This window comes from Corvus cornix, chromosome 1 (assembly GCF_000738735.6).
Source record: "Corvus cornix cornix isolate S_Up_H32 chromosome 1, ASM73873v5, whole genome shotgun sequence".
Lineage (NCBI taxonomy): Eukaryota > Metazoa > Chordata > Aves > Passeriformes > Corvidae > Corvus > Corvus cornix.
Genome location: NC_046332.1, coordinates 45953815 through 45975346, shown reverse-complemented (window position 1 = coordinate 45975346; position 21532 = coordinate 45953815). Strand labels below are relative to the sequence as shown.

The window sequence follows — 21532 nt, the reverse complement described above, 5'->3', positions numbered from 1 at the left end:
TAGTGAGCTTTTTTTTTTTTCTTAGCTCGATACACTTCTGCAAAGGTTCATTGTGTCTTTTTGCCCTTCCACAGAAACTCTGTTGCCTTTGATTGTCAAGTATCAGTTTTAACTCCCTGTCACTGAGTAAAAGTCATAAATGTTTTTAGTTTAGCCAGGGATCGAAAGTGATGGAAGTGTTGGAATGAAGTGGAACTGTTGGACGGAGGTCTGTAGTCCATATTTTTGCTCAAAGCAGGAGGATCAGTATTGGTTCAGGTCAGTCATGGCTAAGCCTTGAAACACCCCAATGAAGAGTACCTCTAGACAACTCGCCTCCTAGTGACAGGATTTTTCCTGCTGTCTCATGTGAACCTCCCAAGCTACAGTTTGTTGCCACTGCTCCTTGTTAGTCTTGCAGTACTAAGAAGAGCTCAGGTCCACGGCCTTTGAAACTGCCCTTCAGGTACATGCAGGATGTTACCATACTGCACCCTATGGTCTCCTCGTCATCAGACTAAACAGCCCCCCACATACTCCTTGTAGGTCGCGTGCTTTGGGCCCCTGACCATGCCAGTAACCCTCTGCCTGGGAACAAAGGAAGCCCAAAACACCACTATGTTCTGGTCGCAGTATCCTAGATCCAGCCTCAACAGCACTGAGCAGACACTCACTTTCCGTGATCTGGAAAGCTTGGTATTCCCCAGCTCCTTTGGAGCAGGGCTGCTGTTCAGCCCGTCACTGATGCACAGCCCATGGCCCTGGGTGCAGAACTTTGTACACGACGAACAGTAGCCTTTCTGCTGGCCCTCTCCATAAGTTTCTCAAACTGCCCTCTCAATTTATTGGGATTACAGGCAGACTAAGGCTCAGTTTTCAGGAGCAAGAGCACTTTCCTTAAGTCTTGAATGGTGTGAGAACTTAACGTACACGCTTGTGAGGTAAGGCAGGGTGTATGACCTATCACAGGCTCTCCGACAGAGAGCAGAAAAAGTATGTTTCCTTCTGTGTTTTGCATCCTTGAGAAACAATGAAGTTTATCAGCCGTAACTCTGTGTGATCCATACGGTGGTGCCTGAATGCTGTGAATTACGTGAAACACCAGCATGCTTCCCTGCCGAAGGAGGGATGTGCCTGCGGTACCATCTCTGCATCTCATCCTCAGTCACGGCTCACGCCGTACACGCGACTGCAGCCTCTCCCTCGCCCCAGGCGACCGGGCTCTCTCGCCCGAGGGCCCTGGGCGCACGGGCCGCGGGGAGCCGGGACACGCCTCCGTGCGCCGAGGCTGAGGACCCACCCGGGGGCCCCCTCGCACCGCCGCAGCCACGGCCGCCGCTCTAAGGGCGGCACTTCCACCCGCCCCCGCCTCCTCCTCCCGCCTCCTCGGCGGCGCCGATCTCCGGGCGGCGCAGCCCCACCCCTTCCCCGTGCGGGGAGCGCCGGCGGCGGGGCGAGCAGCGGTCCTTTGTGTGCCGCGGCGGGATGTGAGTGCGGGCCGGGCCGGGCCGGGCGGGGAGGGAAGGCTGTGGGATCAGCTCCGCCGCTTCCTCTCGGAGAGCGCCTGCCCGCCCGCACATCCCTGCACCCCGCGGGCTCCGACGCCCGTCTCGGGCCTCCGTGGTGCCCGAGGGGGAAGCGAGCGGGCGGCGGCGCTGCGAGCCTTCTCTCATCTGGTATCTCGTGTTGCCGCAGGCTGGCCCGGGTGACCGTCCTCCATGACTGCCTGGGCTGCAGGACCTTCGAGCTGCCGCCGTCCGCGGCCGTGCGGGACGTGAAGAGGCGGATCGACGCGGAGGCCGGGCTGCCCCCCGCCGAGCAGCGCCTGTGGCACCGCGGCAGAGAGGTGAGGGGCGGGCGGGGCGGCGGCAGCTCCGCGGGCGGGGCGGCTCTCACAGCGCCGGGCTGCGGGAAGTCCCCGCCCGGCTGCTCTTGTGTCACGCGTGGGCAGCGCGGTGTGTCCGTAGGTGTTCCTCTCGTGGGAAGCACGGAAGTCGACCGTGCTTGGACGACCCTCATACCGCTCTTGATGGTGCCAGCTTTTATTACCTGAGTTTTTGTGTCTTTTCCCCTCCCCCCCTTTCCCTGATGTTCTCCCTGTGTTTTATCCTAATTTCTTTGGGGTAGAGCAGAAATTCACCCGAGAGTGCTGATGTGCTTGTTCTGCCCTCCTGCCACTCTGGTCAGTTTCAAGACCAGAGCTGACATCACAGTGAGATGAAAGTGACAAGCTAAAAATTGAGGTCTGGGCACAGGAGAGAGTCGAATGAATGAATGAATGACCTTGTTCTGTTGAAGGCATCAACCTGGTGTCAGTCTTTCAATACTGCTTGGTGTGCTTCCGGCTGTGCTCTTGGGAAATGGGAACCTGGAGACCTGGTGGGATGGGATGGGATGAGTAGAGGCAAGAAGAGGAGAGAGAGGAGGTTGGAAACTAGTGTTAAATAGGGCAACGGGACTTGCAAATGCGTAGAGAAGAGAGGGCTCTAGGGAAACCTTGTTGTGGTCTTTCTGTATATGATGGGGGCTTATAAGAAAGATGGAAAGAGACTTTCTATCAAGGCCTGAAGTGATAGGACAAGGGACAATGGCTTTAAACCGAAAGAGGGTAAGTTTAGATTGGGCACAAAGAAACTTTTTAGCATTAGGGTGATAAGACACTGAAAATTTCCCAGAGAAATAGTGGATACCCCATGACTGGAAGTGTTGATGATCAGGTTGGATGGAGTTTTGAGAGACCTGATCTAGTTCCTGTTCATGGCATTGGTGGGAGGGGGGGTTTGACTACATGATCTTCAAATGTCCCATTCCAACCCAAACCATTCTATGATACAAGGAAAGATATAGGTGTTGGTTTTAAGGAAACTTTTAAGAACCTGGGGAACACAAGTAGTCTTTGAGGGCTCAGGTTTGAAGCAAACTCCCTGTGTAGTTTATCTTTTGTTTTCTTGTCTGGTTTTGTGTGTGCTTGGTTTTGTTCTCTCCAGGCCTTCCTGTTTTGGAGGACGAACTCTGTATCACTTTCTAAAATTTGCCTGGAAGCAAAGATCTGACTAGCACAGAAAACTTATCTTTTTCAGGGAACAGTCAGTAAGCAGGCTGCAATTGCTATTCTGTTTGTTTGGGTTATTTTTTATAATAAACTGGAATTTATATGGGAACATTTATTCTGTACTGTAGAAAATTTGAAAATACTTTAGAAACTTTTGAACTCCTGTTTATTGGGACCAAATTATTTTTTAATTTTCGGAGTAGTAGAATATTAATCCATAAATCTTTTTCCCCCCCTTTTTTTAGAACTGTTATGTGCAATTTACAGATGTTAAGTAAAATCCAGTGCCTTTTTTCTCATAGGTCCTTACAGTGTTAAATTATTGATCTGGATCTATTCAATGTCCAAGTTTCTAGTGGTGTTTTGGTACAAAAATTGTACCTTAGAATATTCAGTTACTCAATCCCTTTAATGCTTGGTGATGGTTTAGAGCATTCCATGGATTGCTTTTTATTTTAGTCATTTCAGAGTAGCTATACCCAATTTTATGTCTTGAGAAAGTTCAACTCAAGTACAATATTTCTGCATTTTTATGATAAACCCACTGTTGCTTTAATCACTATTTAAAACTGGTGTAAATAAAAAAGAATGTAAGTTTTTATTATTACTGTTGTTGTTAAATAATGATGACATACTCTGGACTAGGGCTGTCTTTTGCTTATTGAATGTAGTTAGATTGTAAACATCTATGTCTGTGTTAACACCAACTGCTTTCTAGTGATTTGTTTTTACCCATCGAAGTGAGGAAGTAGTCCCAACATTTGCTGTAAACTGAGACTAATATAATCATATAATTTCACATAATAATATTTTAATATAGATCCTAATTAGTGCAGTGGCCCTCTAATTTGGCATTTGTTGTTGTTGCATGCAGGATAACATATGAGTTTTGTAACAACACTTAGTATATGAATGAGACACGCATCATATGAAATGAGAAGTGCAGCAAAACCATTATGTGCTGTGATTACTGAATAGTTTTCCCAATGGCTGCTAAGGAATGTGTTGCTTAGTTTGCCTCAGTTTCTCAGTGATGTTCCTGGTGAGTCCACTGGGGGTTGGATTAGGTGACTTTCAGTGGTCCCTTCAACCGGTCTGCATGTAGAGGTAATGGGGGATGAGGCTGTCAGATTCTTCAGGGGTGTTTCTCTGACACTTCTGTCTCTACACATTGCATCTTGCTAGCTGCTTTGAGCTGATATTGCTTAGTTTAAGCCCCCTGTGAAATTGCATACCCAGATGTACTTGTGGAGTACAGATTATGTACTTCTTGTATATGTTAATTTTTTTTATGGTCATTCACCTTAGAACAATAATGCTTTCATTTTATGCTTCCAGAACTTCCCTGAATACAAAACTTTTTCAAATGTACAAACAAGAGGCCGTGGCTTGCTCTTAGTATGCTTCTATAGGCATTTTTTCCACCTGATTTGTTTTGGTCCTGTTACTAACAAACTGAAACTTCTGACCAAGTTCTGTCTTATTTTTTCCTTCAGTTGTCTGATGATATCAAGATTGTGGATCTTCAGAAGTCTCAAAATCAAGTTTTTCTGAAACTTCAGTCAAAAGGGTTGAAAGGAGGAGGTATGGAAAATATTTGTCTCTGTTTATAAACTGGAAGCTCAAAGCATTTTCTGATGCAACATGGAGTTAATTGAAAATTTATCTCCTTTAAATGTGAAGCAATTATTTTTCATGTAAGTCCTAGGTTTGACACTTGTTCTTTTCATTCCACTCTAGAAAAATTAGGCTTCTCTTTTTAAGTGCCTTGGCATTTGTTTTTTTCTTTGTAATATAATGTGTAGAATTTAGGTTATTGCTGTCCTTTGGAATCAATAAGACTTGCCTTTCAGTAGTGTTGTAGCTGCCTTGTCTCATATAAAAGAAGCTGAATACTTGAAAGCAGTTCAGATACTGAAAGGATATCTTTTCAGTAACCACCATGTAAAAAAATATGACACTGGTAAAAATCTCTGGATTTCTTCCGTTGTTTTTAGGTTTTTTTCTTTGATAGTTTGGTTTTCTTTTAATTCTGTCTGTTATTTACATTTTTATTAAAGAAAACCGAAGGTGTATCTTTTCATATGGTGTCTTGATAACTGAATATCTTCAGAAATGCTCTAATTAAAATTTGTCATAATTATTTTATTTGGTTGCTAGCATTAGTATTTTTCTCACAATAACTTTATTGCAAGGCAGTGAAATAATTGCTAATGGGATGGTAGGATGAAGAAGGAAACTGTTCTTTTCATGCAGATATTTTATTTGGTCTCACAAAAATATTGTATTTCTTAGCCTGTTCAAGCCATGAACTGGATTATGGATTTTTAGTAACAGAGGGAAGTTTGTATATTAGTCAGAAGTTCGTGTTCACATTCTCTAGAACCTGAAGTAATTAGAAAACACCTATAAAAATGGACTTCATGGTTCTATGACATCAAACGCTTTTCTTTCTCTCATTCTTGACTGCTTGCTCTGATGTTTTGCTGTGTGTAGGCTGTGGTAGACTAAATAAAAAAAGTCTTATTTTCCACCATGCAAGTATATAGAGGATAAAGTGTAGTGGCCCTAAGAAATCTTAAATGGGAAAGAAAAACTGGCACTGTATTTCTGTGCCTAGAAATGGAGATTTTCTTAGAGATTTCACTGTAAGCTGTCTATGTCTAGATAAAGTGCTTAACTTTTCCTGGCCCACAGTTCTGATGTAAGTCAATCTAAAACATCTGAAGGTTTTAGTATCAGCCTTTTGTGTTCATTCCGGAGTCTTTCAGTTCAGAGATTTTTCCTTACAGCAGATGAATCAAGAAATGCCCTGAATTTCTCACTTGGAAGTGCATGGTCAGTAGGACCAAGCACATGGGTTGCTGAAGTACTCTGAAGATCATCCGTGTCCCCTTTGTGCTCATTCGTTGCTGGTGTCTGTCAAATAACACATGATCTTTTCATATGATCACAGAATAATTCATGTTGGAAGGGACATCAGGAGGTTTTTACTCCAGCCTTCCTGCTCAAAGTGTGGACAGCTCTGAGGTCAGACCGGGTCGCTTGAGGGTTGATCTGGTGGAGCTTGGAAAGCCTCAGAGGATGGAGACTGCACAGACTCTCTGGGCTCCTGAGTGCTTGTCTGCTGTTATGGGAGAACAAGTTTCTACTTGAAATTTGTGGTACCAGTTTTGTGTTAAATATCACCAGCCCTAATAGTCAAGAAAAATCAGTTCAGCCTTTGATAAGATGCAGTAAATAATGATCTATAGCCAGAGTAATTGTTGTGACATGCATAGAGCAGCTCTGCTCTTAGATTTAAAGTGAACAAAGTCTATCTTCATTCCTATCACTTAGAAGTTATTTGTCTGTTTTTGTGGTTCCCATGGTGAATGAGATATGTTGTTTAAATACTTCCACCTGCCTGCCTAACTTAGAGAAGATTAGTTTCTTGATTTTAGATAATTTCAGTTGATCAGTTCGCCTTATTTTGGAAGTATGCATGTTGACTTTCATATACTTCTGTAAAATTAACAAAAGTTATAAAATATTTCACACACCTTCAACCGTCAGTTGCAATTTCTTGCTTATTTTTTTCATTGATGCTATTAAATTACCTTAAATAAAGTGACACAAGAAAATTTTAAAGACAAAATATTTGATGTTTTTGCTTGACATTTTCTCAGCAAATAGAACTCTTATTTGTCCCCTTTTTTCCACTTTGCTTTTTTTCCTAGTGTTTTATTCCAGAATATACATAATATGCGTGTTTGATTCTGTGTGTTTCATAAACACACGTATATGCAGAAGAGAGGGAGAGAATAATTACTTGTTAATAATTTTATAAGGACGCTTTAGATAGGGCATCATTAGGATCTGTTTTCCTTGTGAGGATTGCATCATTGCTATTTGTTTGAAGCACATGTTTTAAAGGTTTGGTTAAGGGAGCTGCCCTTTAGCCTCAGACCGGAGTTTGAATTGAAGAGTACTGAACCTTTAATTTTGTGATAACTTTTTCTCTTGGAGCAGATGTTCATAATGCTTGGACTCTTTTCCCTCCAGGGTTAAGCTCTGGCAACACCAAAACTGGCACCAGGTCCATGCCCAAAGTGTGTCAGAACAGGAGGTGTACACTAGAGCCAAAACCTTCTGTGCCTGTGTGTAGCTGTCAGTAGGGATCATCACTGGCTATAAAAGAGTTAGAGCCACTGCTGCCCTGGAATACTGTCCTGCTACTTAAAAAATAGTAGTCTTTTAGTAATTCCTACTTTTGAACATCAAGTAGCTGGAATTGTGGTATAACTGTTGCAAAGACAGCCTCCAAATTTATTTCATCTAGATATGAAACAGCTTGTTGACTTTAACATCAAAACTGCTGCTTTACTTTTTTTAATTAAAAGATTTATAATGTAGTATTTTCACAGTTGATTTTGGAAAGACAAGACTTTACAATAACAGGCCTTAAGTTAGTTTAAAGAAATTATCTAAGTTCGCAGTAATTGTTTAGTGGTTTTTTATTTAATCTGAAATTAGGTGCATAGTAGCATAATGCACAGGGGATTTTTAAATTTATTTGTTTGGTTTTAGGTCGTTTTGGACAAACAACTCCGCCACTTGTTGATTTTCTTAAGGATATATTAAGAAGATACCCAGAGGGAGGACAGATTCTTAAGGTAGACAATAAATAGCATATTTAACCGTCGTTTAATATGCATGACATAATACCAAAGTTTAACACTTTCCAGAAAATCTTATGGTTGTTTTATCTTATATTTACAGTAGTACAGGAGATACATGTTTCCATTTGTGTGGACAAGGCAAAGAGAGTTGTGTGTTTTGTGTGGTTTTTGTTTGTTTTTTTCCTTTAAACATTTCTGGGTTTGCTCAGTAGAAGATGATTTATGTGATTTATCATAGCTTCCTATGTTAATATCTGAAAATGGCAGTTTGATTTTTTTTGTTTTTAAGAGCATCTGGGGTGATTAGTTGGATGTTAGACTTCTCATCCAGCATGCTTCATCACATGGGTGGTAGGAACCTAATTTTCTTAGTGTATGGGAATACTAGATTCTAACTAATGGAATCTGGTAAAGGTGTCTTATCTATCTATACATACATACATACAAAACACACAAATGTTGATAGATGATGACAGTTCCTGATGTCTGTTGTATTGTTTGCAACCATGGAACTAGAAGCTGATTATGCTTAGTGGGAATGCCCAAGATAAGCTTATCTTCAACTGTTTTGGCAAACTGCTTCCTGGATACATTCTGAGCAGCGTCTGTACTGTCTGTTACAGTCTGTAAGAGGGTGCTTACATTTTTATTATTTCTCAGTACTAGTTGCATCTGTAAAATGTATTTGAATTAAGAAGGGTTCAGATCTCGTCAACATTGTAAACCCAAACTTTCATTCCAACATGAAGAAATAAGGTAATGTCCTTAGAAATCAGATAGGTAAATCTAAAAGTAGAAATGATGCTATTTTCATAGTTTACAATTTAGGGTTAACAGATTGTTAGGGAGAGATTACTACCAGGAATTTTGCTGATACCTTAAAATTTATTTCAGGGTTTTGATTCTTCAGATACAATGCTGTTACAGCTGAATGTAGCAGTTACCCCATGTGCCACAGCATGAATGCAAGTCTGACTACATGGTGATTTCCATACTTAGTATTTAATATTTCTGAAGACTTTGGGCTATCTTTCTTTATCTTCATGAAGAACTGTCATGATTGTTCTTTTAGAAGAAGAACTGCATATAAACATCTTGTAAAGATTCTTTAAACATTTCTTATTTATGCTTAACTGTAGGTATATTTCTTGCTATCTCATAATACTTCAAAATTATGTAGAAGTGACAATATAATATACGTTATAGACTGAACATACTGTCACAAACTGCAAAATCAAAGGGTTATAATTTTGGAACCAGATATTAGATAACAGTGAGGTTATTTTAGTCTCAACAGTATATTTGAATGCAACTTAATCTGAAATACTTGCTGCTAGTTGATGCATTTTCTAAGTACAAGCTCATCTTGCTATCAAGTCTTTTATGCATAATTGAATGAAATTATGTCTATGAATACATTGCATGTGATGTATCTATGTTGCTTTTCAATTCAGCTGAAGTACTTTCATATGCTAACCTTGCACACACCCACATGAACATACACACGTGTTTATATATCTGGAGCCCTGATACACTGGGATGGTTCAGTGTAAACAGAGCATTGTGTGAGCCTGTAATCCCGTAGGTATTTATAACCATGCTTACGCGTCTGCCGTTGATGAGAATGGGACTGAATAGGCATATTTTATTAATGGTTGTGTTTACAGAACTAGTTTACTGACATTGTAGTTTTCCATAGCTCTCACCACTACTAATACTATTTAACAAATACTCAATATAAGCCTCTTTCCAGTCTGTGGGTTTAAATCAGCGGGGGCGCTGCTCTGTTGGTTCATGGCTTAGGGAGCTACTGGTCAGAGCTGTTTTGCAGCCCTTTGTCAAAGGGGTTTAGAAGTGTGAGCATCGTGGCCCTTGAATGGTTGGTTCATACTGTGAAATGTTAACCTGAACTTAATTCAGTTGACGTAAAGAAGAGTGCTGTGTATTACCCTTTTGTGGATGGGTGCCTCACTGTTGTTGTACAACTGTTTGTAAAGGCTTAACAATACACTTTGATAAATATGAAAATTCTTTTTTTTCCTTCTCACATTTGTGTTGTTTTTAGACTTCTACAGCTCTGATTCAGGATAATGTAGTAGTAACAGCTTAGTAGCTTGTTTCTCAGCTTTGTGACTGCTTTTGTATGGTGCTTGAGCTTCAAATTCAGATCACATTTATAGTATTTGTCTGAATATTTGTTTTATAAGGATACCTATTCTCATGCAGGTAAACTGGATAAAACCACTTTGGTTGAAAAGTATGAAAATAATTACACTTGAGACAATTGCTTATTATTTTCTACTGTTTAAGTTCAAAAGCCATTGCTAGAATATGTATTACTGCATTATACTTTGTTTTGTTTATTTTTTTTCTGCCTCAGGAACTGATACAGAATGCAGAAGATGCTGGTGCTACAGAGGTTAGGTTTCTATATGATGAAACTCAGTATGGAACAGAAACATTATGGTCCAAGGACATGGCACAATATCAGGGTAAATATAATTTTTATTAAATGTGGTCATTGTTCTTCAATATGCATGTTGTTTGGGGTTAGCTGTCCTGGCTATGTCCCCTCTCAGCTCCTTATGCACCCCCAGCTCACTTGCTGTTTGGACCACATGAAAAGCAGAAAAGGCCTCGGCTCTGTGTAAGCCCTGCTCAATGATAACTGAACCAGCCCTGTGTTACCATCACTGTTTCCAGCACAAATCCAAAATACAGCCCCCAGCTACCAAGAAGCCCAAGCCAGCACACCAGTTCTTAATGTAAGATGACCATAGCCCTTTACATTTCAGCATTGTCCGGGCAGTTCAGTTTTCTTCCCCATCCTTTTTCTCTTGCCCTTACACCCAGCGTTGCTCCATATTGCCTGTATACTGCAAATACAGTTTATTGAAACTTTAGCATCATTTTACATCATTTACTATGGCTTTGTGAGATGAAGGTCAGTTATGTATTTAACAAGCAAATTAGTTTGCATAGTCATCCTGAAAGGCATTCAGTTGTGATTTGTAGATTTCAATGATGGATGATCCACTACTTCTTTCTTCTGGCTTCTTTCAGTTGTTAATCAGCCTTATTATGTCTTCTAATGTGAATTTGTCCGCCTTACTTTCTAGACACAGGTTATTGTTATATCTTGCCTTATATTCCCTTCCAGTGGAGGTATCTTTGGACTGTGACTAGTACATTTTTCAGATATCTTTTCGATAGACTGAACAGATTGAGTTTAAGTCTTGTGCCACATGGTACTTTTTTCAGATGTTTCATTGTTTTCTGCTTTTTGTTCAGTTTTTCAGAATCATTCTTTTAAAATGTGGATGCGAGAATTAAATACCACATCAGAATATAAATCTAACTACCATGTACAGAGTTAAATTCATCTCCTTGCTTTTGCTTTTGCATTTTGCTTTTTTTTTCATTACCAGTCATAATTTGATGTCATCTTAAGTCATAGCTTCCCCATTCAATTTGCACATGCATACTTCAAAGAAATGCTTTCTCAGGTCTGTGACTTCATTTCCTAGAAATTTTAAACATTAAATAGTTTTCTTCTGTCATCTTTTTAACTCTTGCCTGTTTATTATAGGGCCAGCATTTTATGCGTACAATGATGCCATTTTCACCCCTGAAGACTGGCATGGTATACAGGAAATAGCAAGAAGCAGGAAGAAAGATGATCCCCTGAAAGTTGGAAGATTTGGAATTGGCTTTAATTCAGTTTATCATATAACAGGTACTCTTTGTAGTTATTTTAAAAAGAAAATGTTGAAGTTTTAAATAGTTAAATTACTTTAGATATTCACAAACATTTAATATTTTCTCTATAATGCGTTTTAAAATTAGTACATGGCTAGATTTTCTTATGAAGCATTCCTATTTTTTGCAATCCTGTAAGATATCTATTTGATTCTGAATGTTTTTGAAGAAGATTGTTCTATTAGCATCATTATCTACTTAGTCCCTTATATTGAAATGCACATTCCTTTACAATGGTATTTCAATTATACACTGGTGCTCATTTTATAGAGGCTCATAATGTATGGTAGCTATCCAAGTAGAAGTGTGGAAGTTCTACTCACTAGACTGAAACTCTTTTGCAGGTTCTTTGTATAGTAGGTAGTGATTTTTATTTCCTGCTAGAAAAGATATTATGTAATAGAGGTATATGCACATTTACAATTGAAAGAGATAGTACATACTGTTTCACAAGCAGGTAATATCCAGTCTTGAAACATATTATTCTCCCAGAATGTTTTATTGTGGTACAGAAGAAGCATGAATAATGCTTACAGTCTCCACACCTATAATAGCACAGAATAAGAGGCAAAGTTTTGCTGAAATAAAATTTTTTACCTTGTGAAGTGAATTTTTAAGATACATGATATTTTTTAACAATATTTTGCCTAGCTGAGCATGAATAAAATTAATACATTCAGTGGTTTGATAATTCTGGGAATTTGTGCTTTTAAATGTACAGGATTACTGTTTGCCAGCCTTCAAGATCTGCAAAGTATGAATCTAATAGAGCACACTTGTAATAAATTAGATGTTTTTTTTCTTGAAAATGCTGGAAACATAAAAGTATGTAGTTGAAAGTAATTGTATTTGCTGTTGCTCTCTGTCTGCTAGAATTCAAATAGCTGAATGAGTATTTATATATTCAATTGCAGAATAGGTGTGTGCTTGTTTCTTCCCTGTCAGTAAGCACTGAATTTTGTTATCAGAATCACAGAATCATGTAGGTTGGAAAAGACCTTTAAGAACATTGAGTCCAACTGTAAGCCAAAAGGTACCAAGCCTGCTACTAAGCCATGTCCCCAAGGGCCATGTATATGTGTCTTTTAAATACCTTCAGGGATGGTCACTCAGCTGGTTCCCTGGGCGTTATACTCCGTTCATCATGGTTTTAGAATATTTTTTTCTCGCTTTTTTAAAGTTTGTTCCTTAACACTGTACTTTTAAAGTATGTTGTTTTAGGATTTTTAATAATTGTTGGTTTTTATGTATACAGATGTCCCTAGCATCTTCAGTGGTGACCAGATTGGAATGCTTGATCCCCATCAAACCCTTTTTGGACCTCATGAGTCAGGCCAGTGTTGGAATCTAAAAGAAGATAGCAAGGAAATAAATGAACTTACTGACCAATTTGCACCTTTCATTGGTGTATTTGGCAGCACTAAGGAAACCTTTAAGAACGGAAACTTCCCTGGTACCTTTTTTCGTTTCCCACTTCGCCTGCAGCCCTCCCAACTGAGCAGCAATGTTTACGACAAACAGAAGGTTCTGGAGCTGTTTGAATCCTTCAGAGCAGATGCGGACACAGTATTGCTTTTCCTGAAGAGTGTTCAGGACGTTTCATTGCATGTTCGGGAAGCTGATGGAACAGAGAGGCTGGTTTTTAGAGTAACTGCCAGCGAGAACAAGGCCTTGAAACATGAGAGACCCAATTCTATCAAAATCCTGGGAACTGCAATAAATCAGTACTGTAAGGGAGTTCCAAGCAATAGTATAACATGTGTGACATACCATGTAAATATAGTTGTAGAAGATGAGAGTGTTAAAGACGCACAGAAAACATCTTGGTTAGTGTGTAATTGTGTGGGTGGTCGAGGAATGTGTACAGAGCTGGATTCTTTAGCTGATGACTTGAAATTTGTTCCTACAATTGGAATAGCCATGTCTTTAGCAACTAATGTGGAGGAAAATGGAGCCGTAGCAGACTTTTCAGGAAGAGCTTTTTGTTTTCTGCCTTTGCCTCCAGGCGAAGAAAGCAAAACTGGACTCCCAGTTCATGTTAGTGGTTTCTTTGGTCTCACAGACAATAGGAGGAGTATCAAATGGCGAGAGCTGGATCAGTGGAGAGATCCGGCAGCTTTGTGGAATGATCTTCTTGTGGTAAATATAGTGCCTAAGGCATATACCACCCTTATTTTGGAAGCTATCAAACGAATGGAGACTGAGAAGAATTCAGATTTTCCGTTGTCAGCTGAAAGAATTTATAGGTTATGGCCTGATGAGAACAAAATCAGGGTACCCTGGAAACCAATTGTATTACCTCTCTTTAGAGACCTGCTCCAGCATACAGTTATTTACTCAGTGAGTAATCAGTGGATAAAGGTGGAACAGGTGCACTTTTCTGAAATGGATGAGAGTTTGGAGTACACACAGTCTATTCTCAACTACCTCCAGAATTCAGGGAAGCAGATTGCCAAGGTACCAGCAAATATTGCTAGTGCAGTGCATCTTACTATTTCTACTGCTAAAGCTGTGAAAAAAGTGACTCCCACTGTAGTGCGACAAGTGCTACGGAAATCTGGACACAGTGGACCTGCTGAAGAAAAGCTTCATCTTTTAGAATTTGTGCTTTCTGATGGAGTCTATAGTGAACTGATTGGATTGGAGCTTTTGCCTTTACAGAATGGGAATTTTATTCCTTTTTCCTCATCTGTGTCAGAACAGGATGTAGTTTACATAACCTCAGAAGAATATCCCAGGTATGCTTAATATTTGTAATACTGTGGGGGGTTTTTTGGTAGTGTTTTTTTTTTTTTTAAGGTACATGTTAAAACAGAGCTTCAGACTGTTCTTTGCTTATCAACAATCAAGGTATGCAGCAGCCTGTATTGTGATGAAATAATGCATAGATAGAACTCTTTTTTTTGTATATATGTGTATGTCTGTGTTCATCTGTCTCATTTGAAAAATTTGACACCCATTTGCCATTAACCCTTTATAAAAGAATTGTGTGATCTACGCTTCAAGAGAATACCTCGGGATACCTTTCAAGTCCATTTTCTTCTGGGAATTACAAATAGGAGGAGATTAGAAATATGCATACTAGGAAGTTCATTAAATTAGGTAATGATAACTTAAGTCTTGAGATTACATCTGTTTTTAGTTTTTTTTTATCACAACACTTACTTTCAGTGAGGTAGTACTTTCACATCTGCTCTCCTTTTGTTCCTTCCAGTCCCTCTCCAATTAGCTTTTTTCCTTGCTTATTTCCCAGCTGCACTAGTGCTCCAATTTGGTCCTCATTTCATCAGCCAAAAGAGCTTGCACTGACACTGGGGAGAGGATAGCAAAGAGCAGGCTAGCTGGAATAAATGAGCTTGGGGTCACTGGGGAGAAAGCATGACTACTGCTTTTTATGTCTGTACTGGATTACGCATTATTAAATACTTCTTAAATCTGGACCATTCTCCACATAATCTCTAAAGATGTATGGCTTGAAGTCACTCAGACACACCAGCTGTCTTTCTGTTTCCCCTTACAATGTGCTACCTGCATGTATGTTTACAATAATCCCACCTTCTCCTTTGCCTCAGAGTTCCACTAATTTCCAGACATTCGACTTGAGAGAATGTGACACTTGGCCAGTTTTTGTTGCTTTTCCTGCTCTGTGGACTGTTTATAAGGGAAGTAGAGGTGGGTTGGAGTGTGCCCATAGAGATATTATTAAGGTAAAAAGTGCTTCAAGTGAGGTCCTTATGTAAAATATGTTTTGAATATACATATAGACAGCCAATCTTCAAGAAAAGCAGCTGGATGCAGGTAACTCGTCTTCCCATGCTTCTTGAAAACAGTTTGCATATCTTCAAGTCTGCTGCTGGCTTTTTTCTGCTATATTCTAATCAGAATCACAGAACGGGTCAGATGACCCCCTGTGGTCCCTTCCAACCTCCCTGCTCAAGCAGAGCCATCCTGGAGCACACGGCACAGGATTGTGTCCAGATGGTTCTTGAGTATCTCCAGTGAGGGAGGCTCCACAACCTCTCTGGACAGCCTGTTCCAGTGTGTGGTCACTGCACAGTGAAGGAGTTCTTCCTCGTGTTCAGCTGGAACTTCTTGTGCATCGGTTTCTCTTTGCCGAGGCGCTTTGCCTCGTATCCTATTGCCTGTATCCTTGGCACCACAAAAAAGTGCCTGGCTCCACTCTCTTGACACCCTCCCTTCAGATACATATAGATGTGGATGAGGTCCCCTCTCAGTCGTCTCCTCCCAAGGCTGATCAGGCCCAGCTCCCTCAGCCTTTCCTCATAGGAGGGATGTTCCAGTCCCTTAATTATCTTCAAAGCCCTCTGCTGGATGCACTCCAGGAGCTCCATAAATTTAAACCCATAATCATAAACCCATAATCTTTCTTGCTCTAAACAATTCAGGTTATTTATAAGGGGATTAAAACCACTTAGAGCCTGTGATTCTAGTGTCTTTTTCTAAAAAAAATGTTCTTTAGTATCAATTGTGAGATGATTTATCTTTTGTTGTTCTTGCACTCCTTCCAGAAGTTACAGCAGCATACTAAAACGGAAAACATTCCCATGATGAGACTAACAAATTAGAGCCCTGCTTCAGACTAGATATAAGATACTTTTTTTGAAACTTGAGGACACCAGTATATCTTATCCAGTTCATGTTCCATTGGTAGTGGACTTGGTTTGATAGGCCTTGTAAAACTGATTCAAAAGCGTATGATAACAGTCATAAATCCATAAATCTCCTTGATAGCTGTGCTAAAACAGAAATTTGAAATAGTAATGCTTTCTTTGCCTCTATTCTTGCCTGCATCAAGTATCTTTAATTCTAATGTTTTAAGTATGATAAATTATGCATGTTAGATGTTTCAAACCCCTTTCAATTTAGGAGATTGGCTCTTTTCTTATTCAAATTTGGAGCCTGCTAAGAAGGTAAAATAAGCTCTTAAGCATTTTCTTTCTGTTAACTCTGTGGAAGAACAAGATTCTGTGTTGGTTTGTCTAATGAACATACCTGTGATCAGAATTAAACTGGATATTTTATTTTTGATTTCACAAAGACCAAAGCCCTGAAAAGCGATCTAGTTTTAAGAGCTAAAGCAAGAGAAGGGCAGGATGAAACTTACTCTTCGCACAATAATTTTAACTATTGATCACAGATCTGAAATCTGCAAATCTTTTCAAATCCACAGACCTGTGTGACATTCTAGAATTATGTGTTGCATTTTTTGTACACTTTTCAAACAGAATTCTAAGAGACATAGAATGGTAGGTACTATTTTAACTTTTTTTTTGTTACAATTCAAATAGGTGAAAATAGTTTTTTAATCCCAGTTTTTCTATCAAAAGAAAACCTGCTTTGAAAAGAAGAATAGTTGGAAAAATTACTTTCTTACTACCCTCTCCTTCTAAATGTAGGATTTTTTCATTTGTCAGAAAATGCCCACTGAAAGCCCTACTCTGCATATGTACATGATTGCTTTGCATGCTACTGTTCTACCATGATGATTACCAAGCTGGTAATGTCTGTGCAGTAACATAAATAAATTATGCTAAAGTGTGGGGGCCTTTTTTTGTTTTCTTTTTTTTCATGGTGTGCTAGATCACTCTTTCCTGGCCTGGAAGGAAAGTTACTCTCTGATGACCTGAAGCCTGAGGTTCTTGCTGCTTTGAAAGAAGCCGCCAAAAGCCGAGGTAATGTGTCTTTTGTATTCTCTTATAGTGAAACCAACTTCTAATGGTTCAAACAGACTAGCTCTAAGCCAAAGTTTAAAGTAATGTCTCTTGAAGTTGCATTCCCATAAATAAGACACTCATGTAAAAATCCATTAAGATATGATAGACTATATTGCTTGAACTGGAAATGACACAAATGAAAATTATAAATGAACAAAAAGGCAAAGGAAGAAGGATGAAAATTTGTGATAAAACAATAGATACTCATTTAGTAAAATGTATTCAAGGGTGAAGAATTTTATTCAAATAGTATTCTTCCACTTAGTCTTAATTCTGTTGTATTTATAGGATTTGCATATGCAATAGCTGTGTCATGGTTTTGGTATTGTGGATCATCTCTTATCTCACAATTGCAAGTGATCACATCAGTACATTTGTTTTGGACCAGATTAAGTCAGTTTAAGTGTCTAGCCTCAAGCATACTGTAGATCATGTAATTTCCTCATGTGTTTCCTGAGTCTTAATTCATAGTTTATGGTTGTGTCAATGTGGACCTACGGAAATACTCCCAATCGTGACCAAAAGACTTAGTGAAGGAGTTTGTTGTATCTATAGATAAGATGCTTCTATGTTTAAATGTCTTCACAATTAATTTTTTCGGCATTTATTCTTCTCAGTGTTTGTTTGCACTTACATTTCCACCCTTGTGTTTATCATTTGATTGGTAAATTTGAAGCCTGAATCTCAGAAGTATCTTCACGTAAACAAAATCCACAAACCAATTCACTTGTTAGCTCACCATACAGTAATACTATTTAAAAATAAGCTGTTCTTCAGTGTCTAGAAAATTTACTTTTCAGGAAAACATTCTTGTTTCTGGTTTTTGGGTTTTTTTTTTAATGAGTTGATTCATCAGAGTTCATTTTTATACTGAAGACATTAGAACTGGATGTAGAATACTATTACTCATAGTCTTGATTTGCTTTTCTTTATATTCTTTATCATGATCTTCAGTCATTCAGTCTCTATTTCTTCTGTGTTCTGACCTTTTTTCCCCTTCAATCCTTTAAATATTCTCTTTATTACTCCTTTTGTTGAGTTCTAAAGCTCGTCCTTTCTCCATGTTTTGATCATTCCTTCATTATCAAAACCAATAGAAAAATAAGGTCATTCTGAGGCAAGATGATAAATTTTTAAAGTATGGCAAAGCACCTGGGAAAAAAATAGAAGAATTGAGTGACTTTTTGCATAGAATAAAACATGTAAATATTAAAAACAATATAAAATCTATAGAAAATACGAAATATGGGACTTCAACTGAATATGAAGGACATCAAGTTTGAAATTATTATAAAGCGAACCTTTATTTTAAAAAGCAAAACTTTCAAAGTCCTATCAGCATATTAGATGATGGATGTTGTGCCTATTAATGCAGTAGAATATGCTTGGTTTAATTTTTTTCCCCTACTGCTAATTTCCCTCAGTACTGTTTTTAAACAGAATGTAAAGTGTTGAAAGTAATGACTACCTCAAATTGTGTATCCAAACAGGGAATATTCATGATCTAGGATAGAACCATAAGGAGCTACTGTTTTATTAGTAACTTTTAAAGAACAGAAATATATAGGTATCAAGACAACCACAGTGAGATTAGATGGATGAATATTTAATGTAAGACAGCAATGTTAGTACTGAAAAATGCTTGTTCTGTGTGATGAAACGTTGAACTGACTTTTGAGATGTACTTTCCTAGACAATTTCCTCCAAGTGAATGTCACAAAGCAATCTGAAAGCAGGCTTAAATTAAAAAGCAGAGCAAAACAACCAAAAGAAAATACAGTATATGCTTGAATACATCCTAAAATAGCAGAGGTGACAGAAACGAAAAAAAACCCCCTCTGTTATTGAACCAGTCCCTTGCTGAGTTCTAGGACATTCCTTCCCCTCCAGGCTTGGTCTCAGAGCTGCAATGAAGTCTTTCTAGACTTTTTAGTTACTGGGAAGATTTTAGGTCACATTTAAGGTCTTACTTTTGTCTCTCTTTTCTTCTGGCATCTGATATTTTTCTAGGGACTTATTCTTGGTAGTGTGCCTCTCATTCATTAGGAGAACATATTTTTGTTAATAAATATGACGACTATTCTTCTAAATGTTCTAGAAATTCTTAAATACTATTAGATAGTTCTTTACAAGATTCAAGTATCCTATTTTTCTCTTCATTCTACCTCCTCCTAAATTATTCTTCATTCTATGATTCTGCACAATTGTAAAGTATAACTGCACTACCAAAAAAGTTGTATGTTGCTATAAATAATAAGTATTAGAGGGGGTTTTGACAAGTTTAGAAATCTTAATCTGTCAAGAATTTTATTTATATAGATGTAGAAATTACATCAGAGAGGTTTCTGATACAGTTGCAGAAATAGAAATTTTCTTGTATTATTTCTTTGAAAGACAAACATCTTACTTTTAATCTCCTAAAATAAGACCTGTATTTGTCTAGTTAGTAACTCTTTCTATACTGAGTGTATTAATGTGTAGCTCACAGGATGTTTTCTAAAAACGGATTTGATTATATTCTAGCCCAACAGCTTCTCTGGGGATTTTCAGGTACGGTTATTAATTGAAGATGTACTGGTTTGGATTGAAGCTTGATACTTGTGTGAATTTGGTCATTAGATATTCTCATTACCCCAGCTTTCTTGTAAAAAAACCTTGCCAAATAGAGCCACTAAGATATAGCAACCTAAAATAATTATGAAAAGATTTCTAAGTACAGCTGAGGGGAAAATGCATATTGATGAAGAAAACATTGTTATAATGTTACATGGAAATTACCAATATTTTCATTGGTTTATTTATATATTTTTAATAATTTTAGATGCAGGAAGATTTCCAGTATTTTAAGATCACATGTATAGTTTTAAAAACAATATTTTAATTTCCGTTCTCAAATGAAAAAAAGGGGTTTTAAGATTAGCTTTTAAGTAGATTCTTATTTTCCTGGGCCCCTTCTGCAAGTTTTCCTCACTTTCACAAACCTGATGTGTTTACCTGTTTCCTGTTCAATAGAATTTACACAATCTGTAACGCTGTAGGCATGAAGTGAAAGAAAAAAGATTTTTTCTGAAGGATGTCTACAAGTGCTCTTAATCTTTATTTGTGCTGTTGCCTTCAAGAAAATGGCAATGTTATCTAGATGCACGATGAAAGATCTGAAATTCTAATGGATGTCTTGCTTCCACTTCTGTCATTGGTTTTGATGTGTTGGGAGGTAGTGGTATTTTCATATTCTATTGATATTTTACCCCCAGAAGTTCTGTAGTTTTTAAGTATATACTGTCCTAATGATAATTAAGACATGAGTGTAAAGACATATTTCTTTTAGTGAGAACTTTGATAATAAGAATAAAAGCATATAGACTTAATTTCAGCACTTCCTGCACAACTGAGTCTAATTTCTTGTCAGTTTTAGTTGTGAAATCAGCTGAGCCACTTTGCTATATCTAATAAAGAATCTTTCAAATGTATTTGAACACTTTCAATTATAGACAAATAATGGATTAGATTTTTATTTACCTCTAGGCAAATAAGTAGGATAAAGAATCAACTAAACAAAAAAATATATTTGTAGTTCAATTCTAAATCTCTGGTTGCTATGTATGCCTGAGAACTTTGGTGTTAAACTAACAAATGTAATAACATACTGATAATTTTCAATTTGTTTATATTTCCATACTAATATGGAATGCATTTGCTTTTAATTAACTCCTGAAAGCAAAGGAAGGTGGTATCTGCAGTCCTGTTTAACAAACATTTTTTTTTCCCCCCATAAAAAGACAGGGCACAGACTAGACTTTTTTTTCTTGTTTTCCTTTTTCTTTGCCCCCTGAAGCCATTTGCTAAGAAACTCTGCTCTGTGATTTTCACAGCTTTTCCCTTTTGCTGTAATTTCAGGGAGGCCATGCACTCAGCTGCAGCTCCTGAACCCAGAAAGGTTTGCCCGGCTCATTAAAGAGGTTATGAACAGCGCGTGGCCTGGGAGAGACGTGGTTGTACAGTGGTATCCAGGCTTGGAAGAAAAAAAGCACCCGTCAGTTTCCTGGCTGAAGATGGTCTGGAAAAATCTATATATACATTTTTCTGATGACTTGAGTGTGTTTGATGAAATGCCGCTTATCCCCAAGACGCTGCTGGAGGAAAACGAAACATCAGTGGAACTGGTTAGATTTAGGAATCCATCACCTATCATACTGGAAGATGAATCTGAGACTCAGCTCCCAGAATATTTAGCTGATATTATTCAGAAAATTGGTGGAGTTGTACTTAAGAAACTGGATATTTCTATCCAACATCCACTTATAAAAAAATATGTGCATCCACCATTGCCAAGTGCTGTTTTACAA

General features: G+C 38.3%; 1 protein-coding gene across 1 annotated transcript in view; it reads left to right on the top strand.

Moving 5' to 3' along the window:
• Positions 1-21532, top strand: part of SACS (sacsin molecular chaperone) — a 58088-nt gene that overhangs the window by 21325 nt on the left and 15231 nt on the right. The window contains 8 exon segments of the mRNA XM_019286419.3: positions 1675-1825; positions 4528-4615; positions 7601-7686; positions 10073-10184; positions 11282-11428; positions 12707-14189; positions 17053-17144; positions 21084-21530. Coding sequence (XP_019141964.3) covers positions 1675-1825; positions 4528-4615; positions 7601-7686; positions 10073-10184; positions 11282-11428; positions 12707-14189; positions 17053-17144; positions 21084-21530 — 2606 coding nt within the window.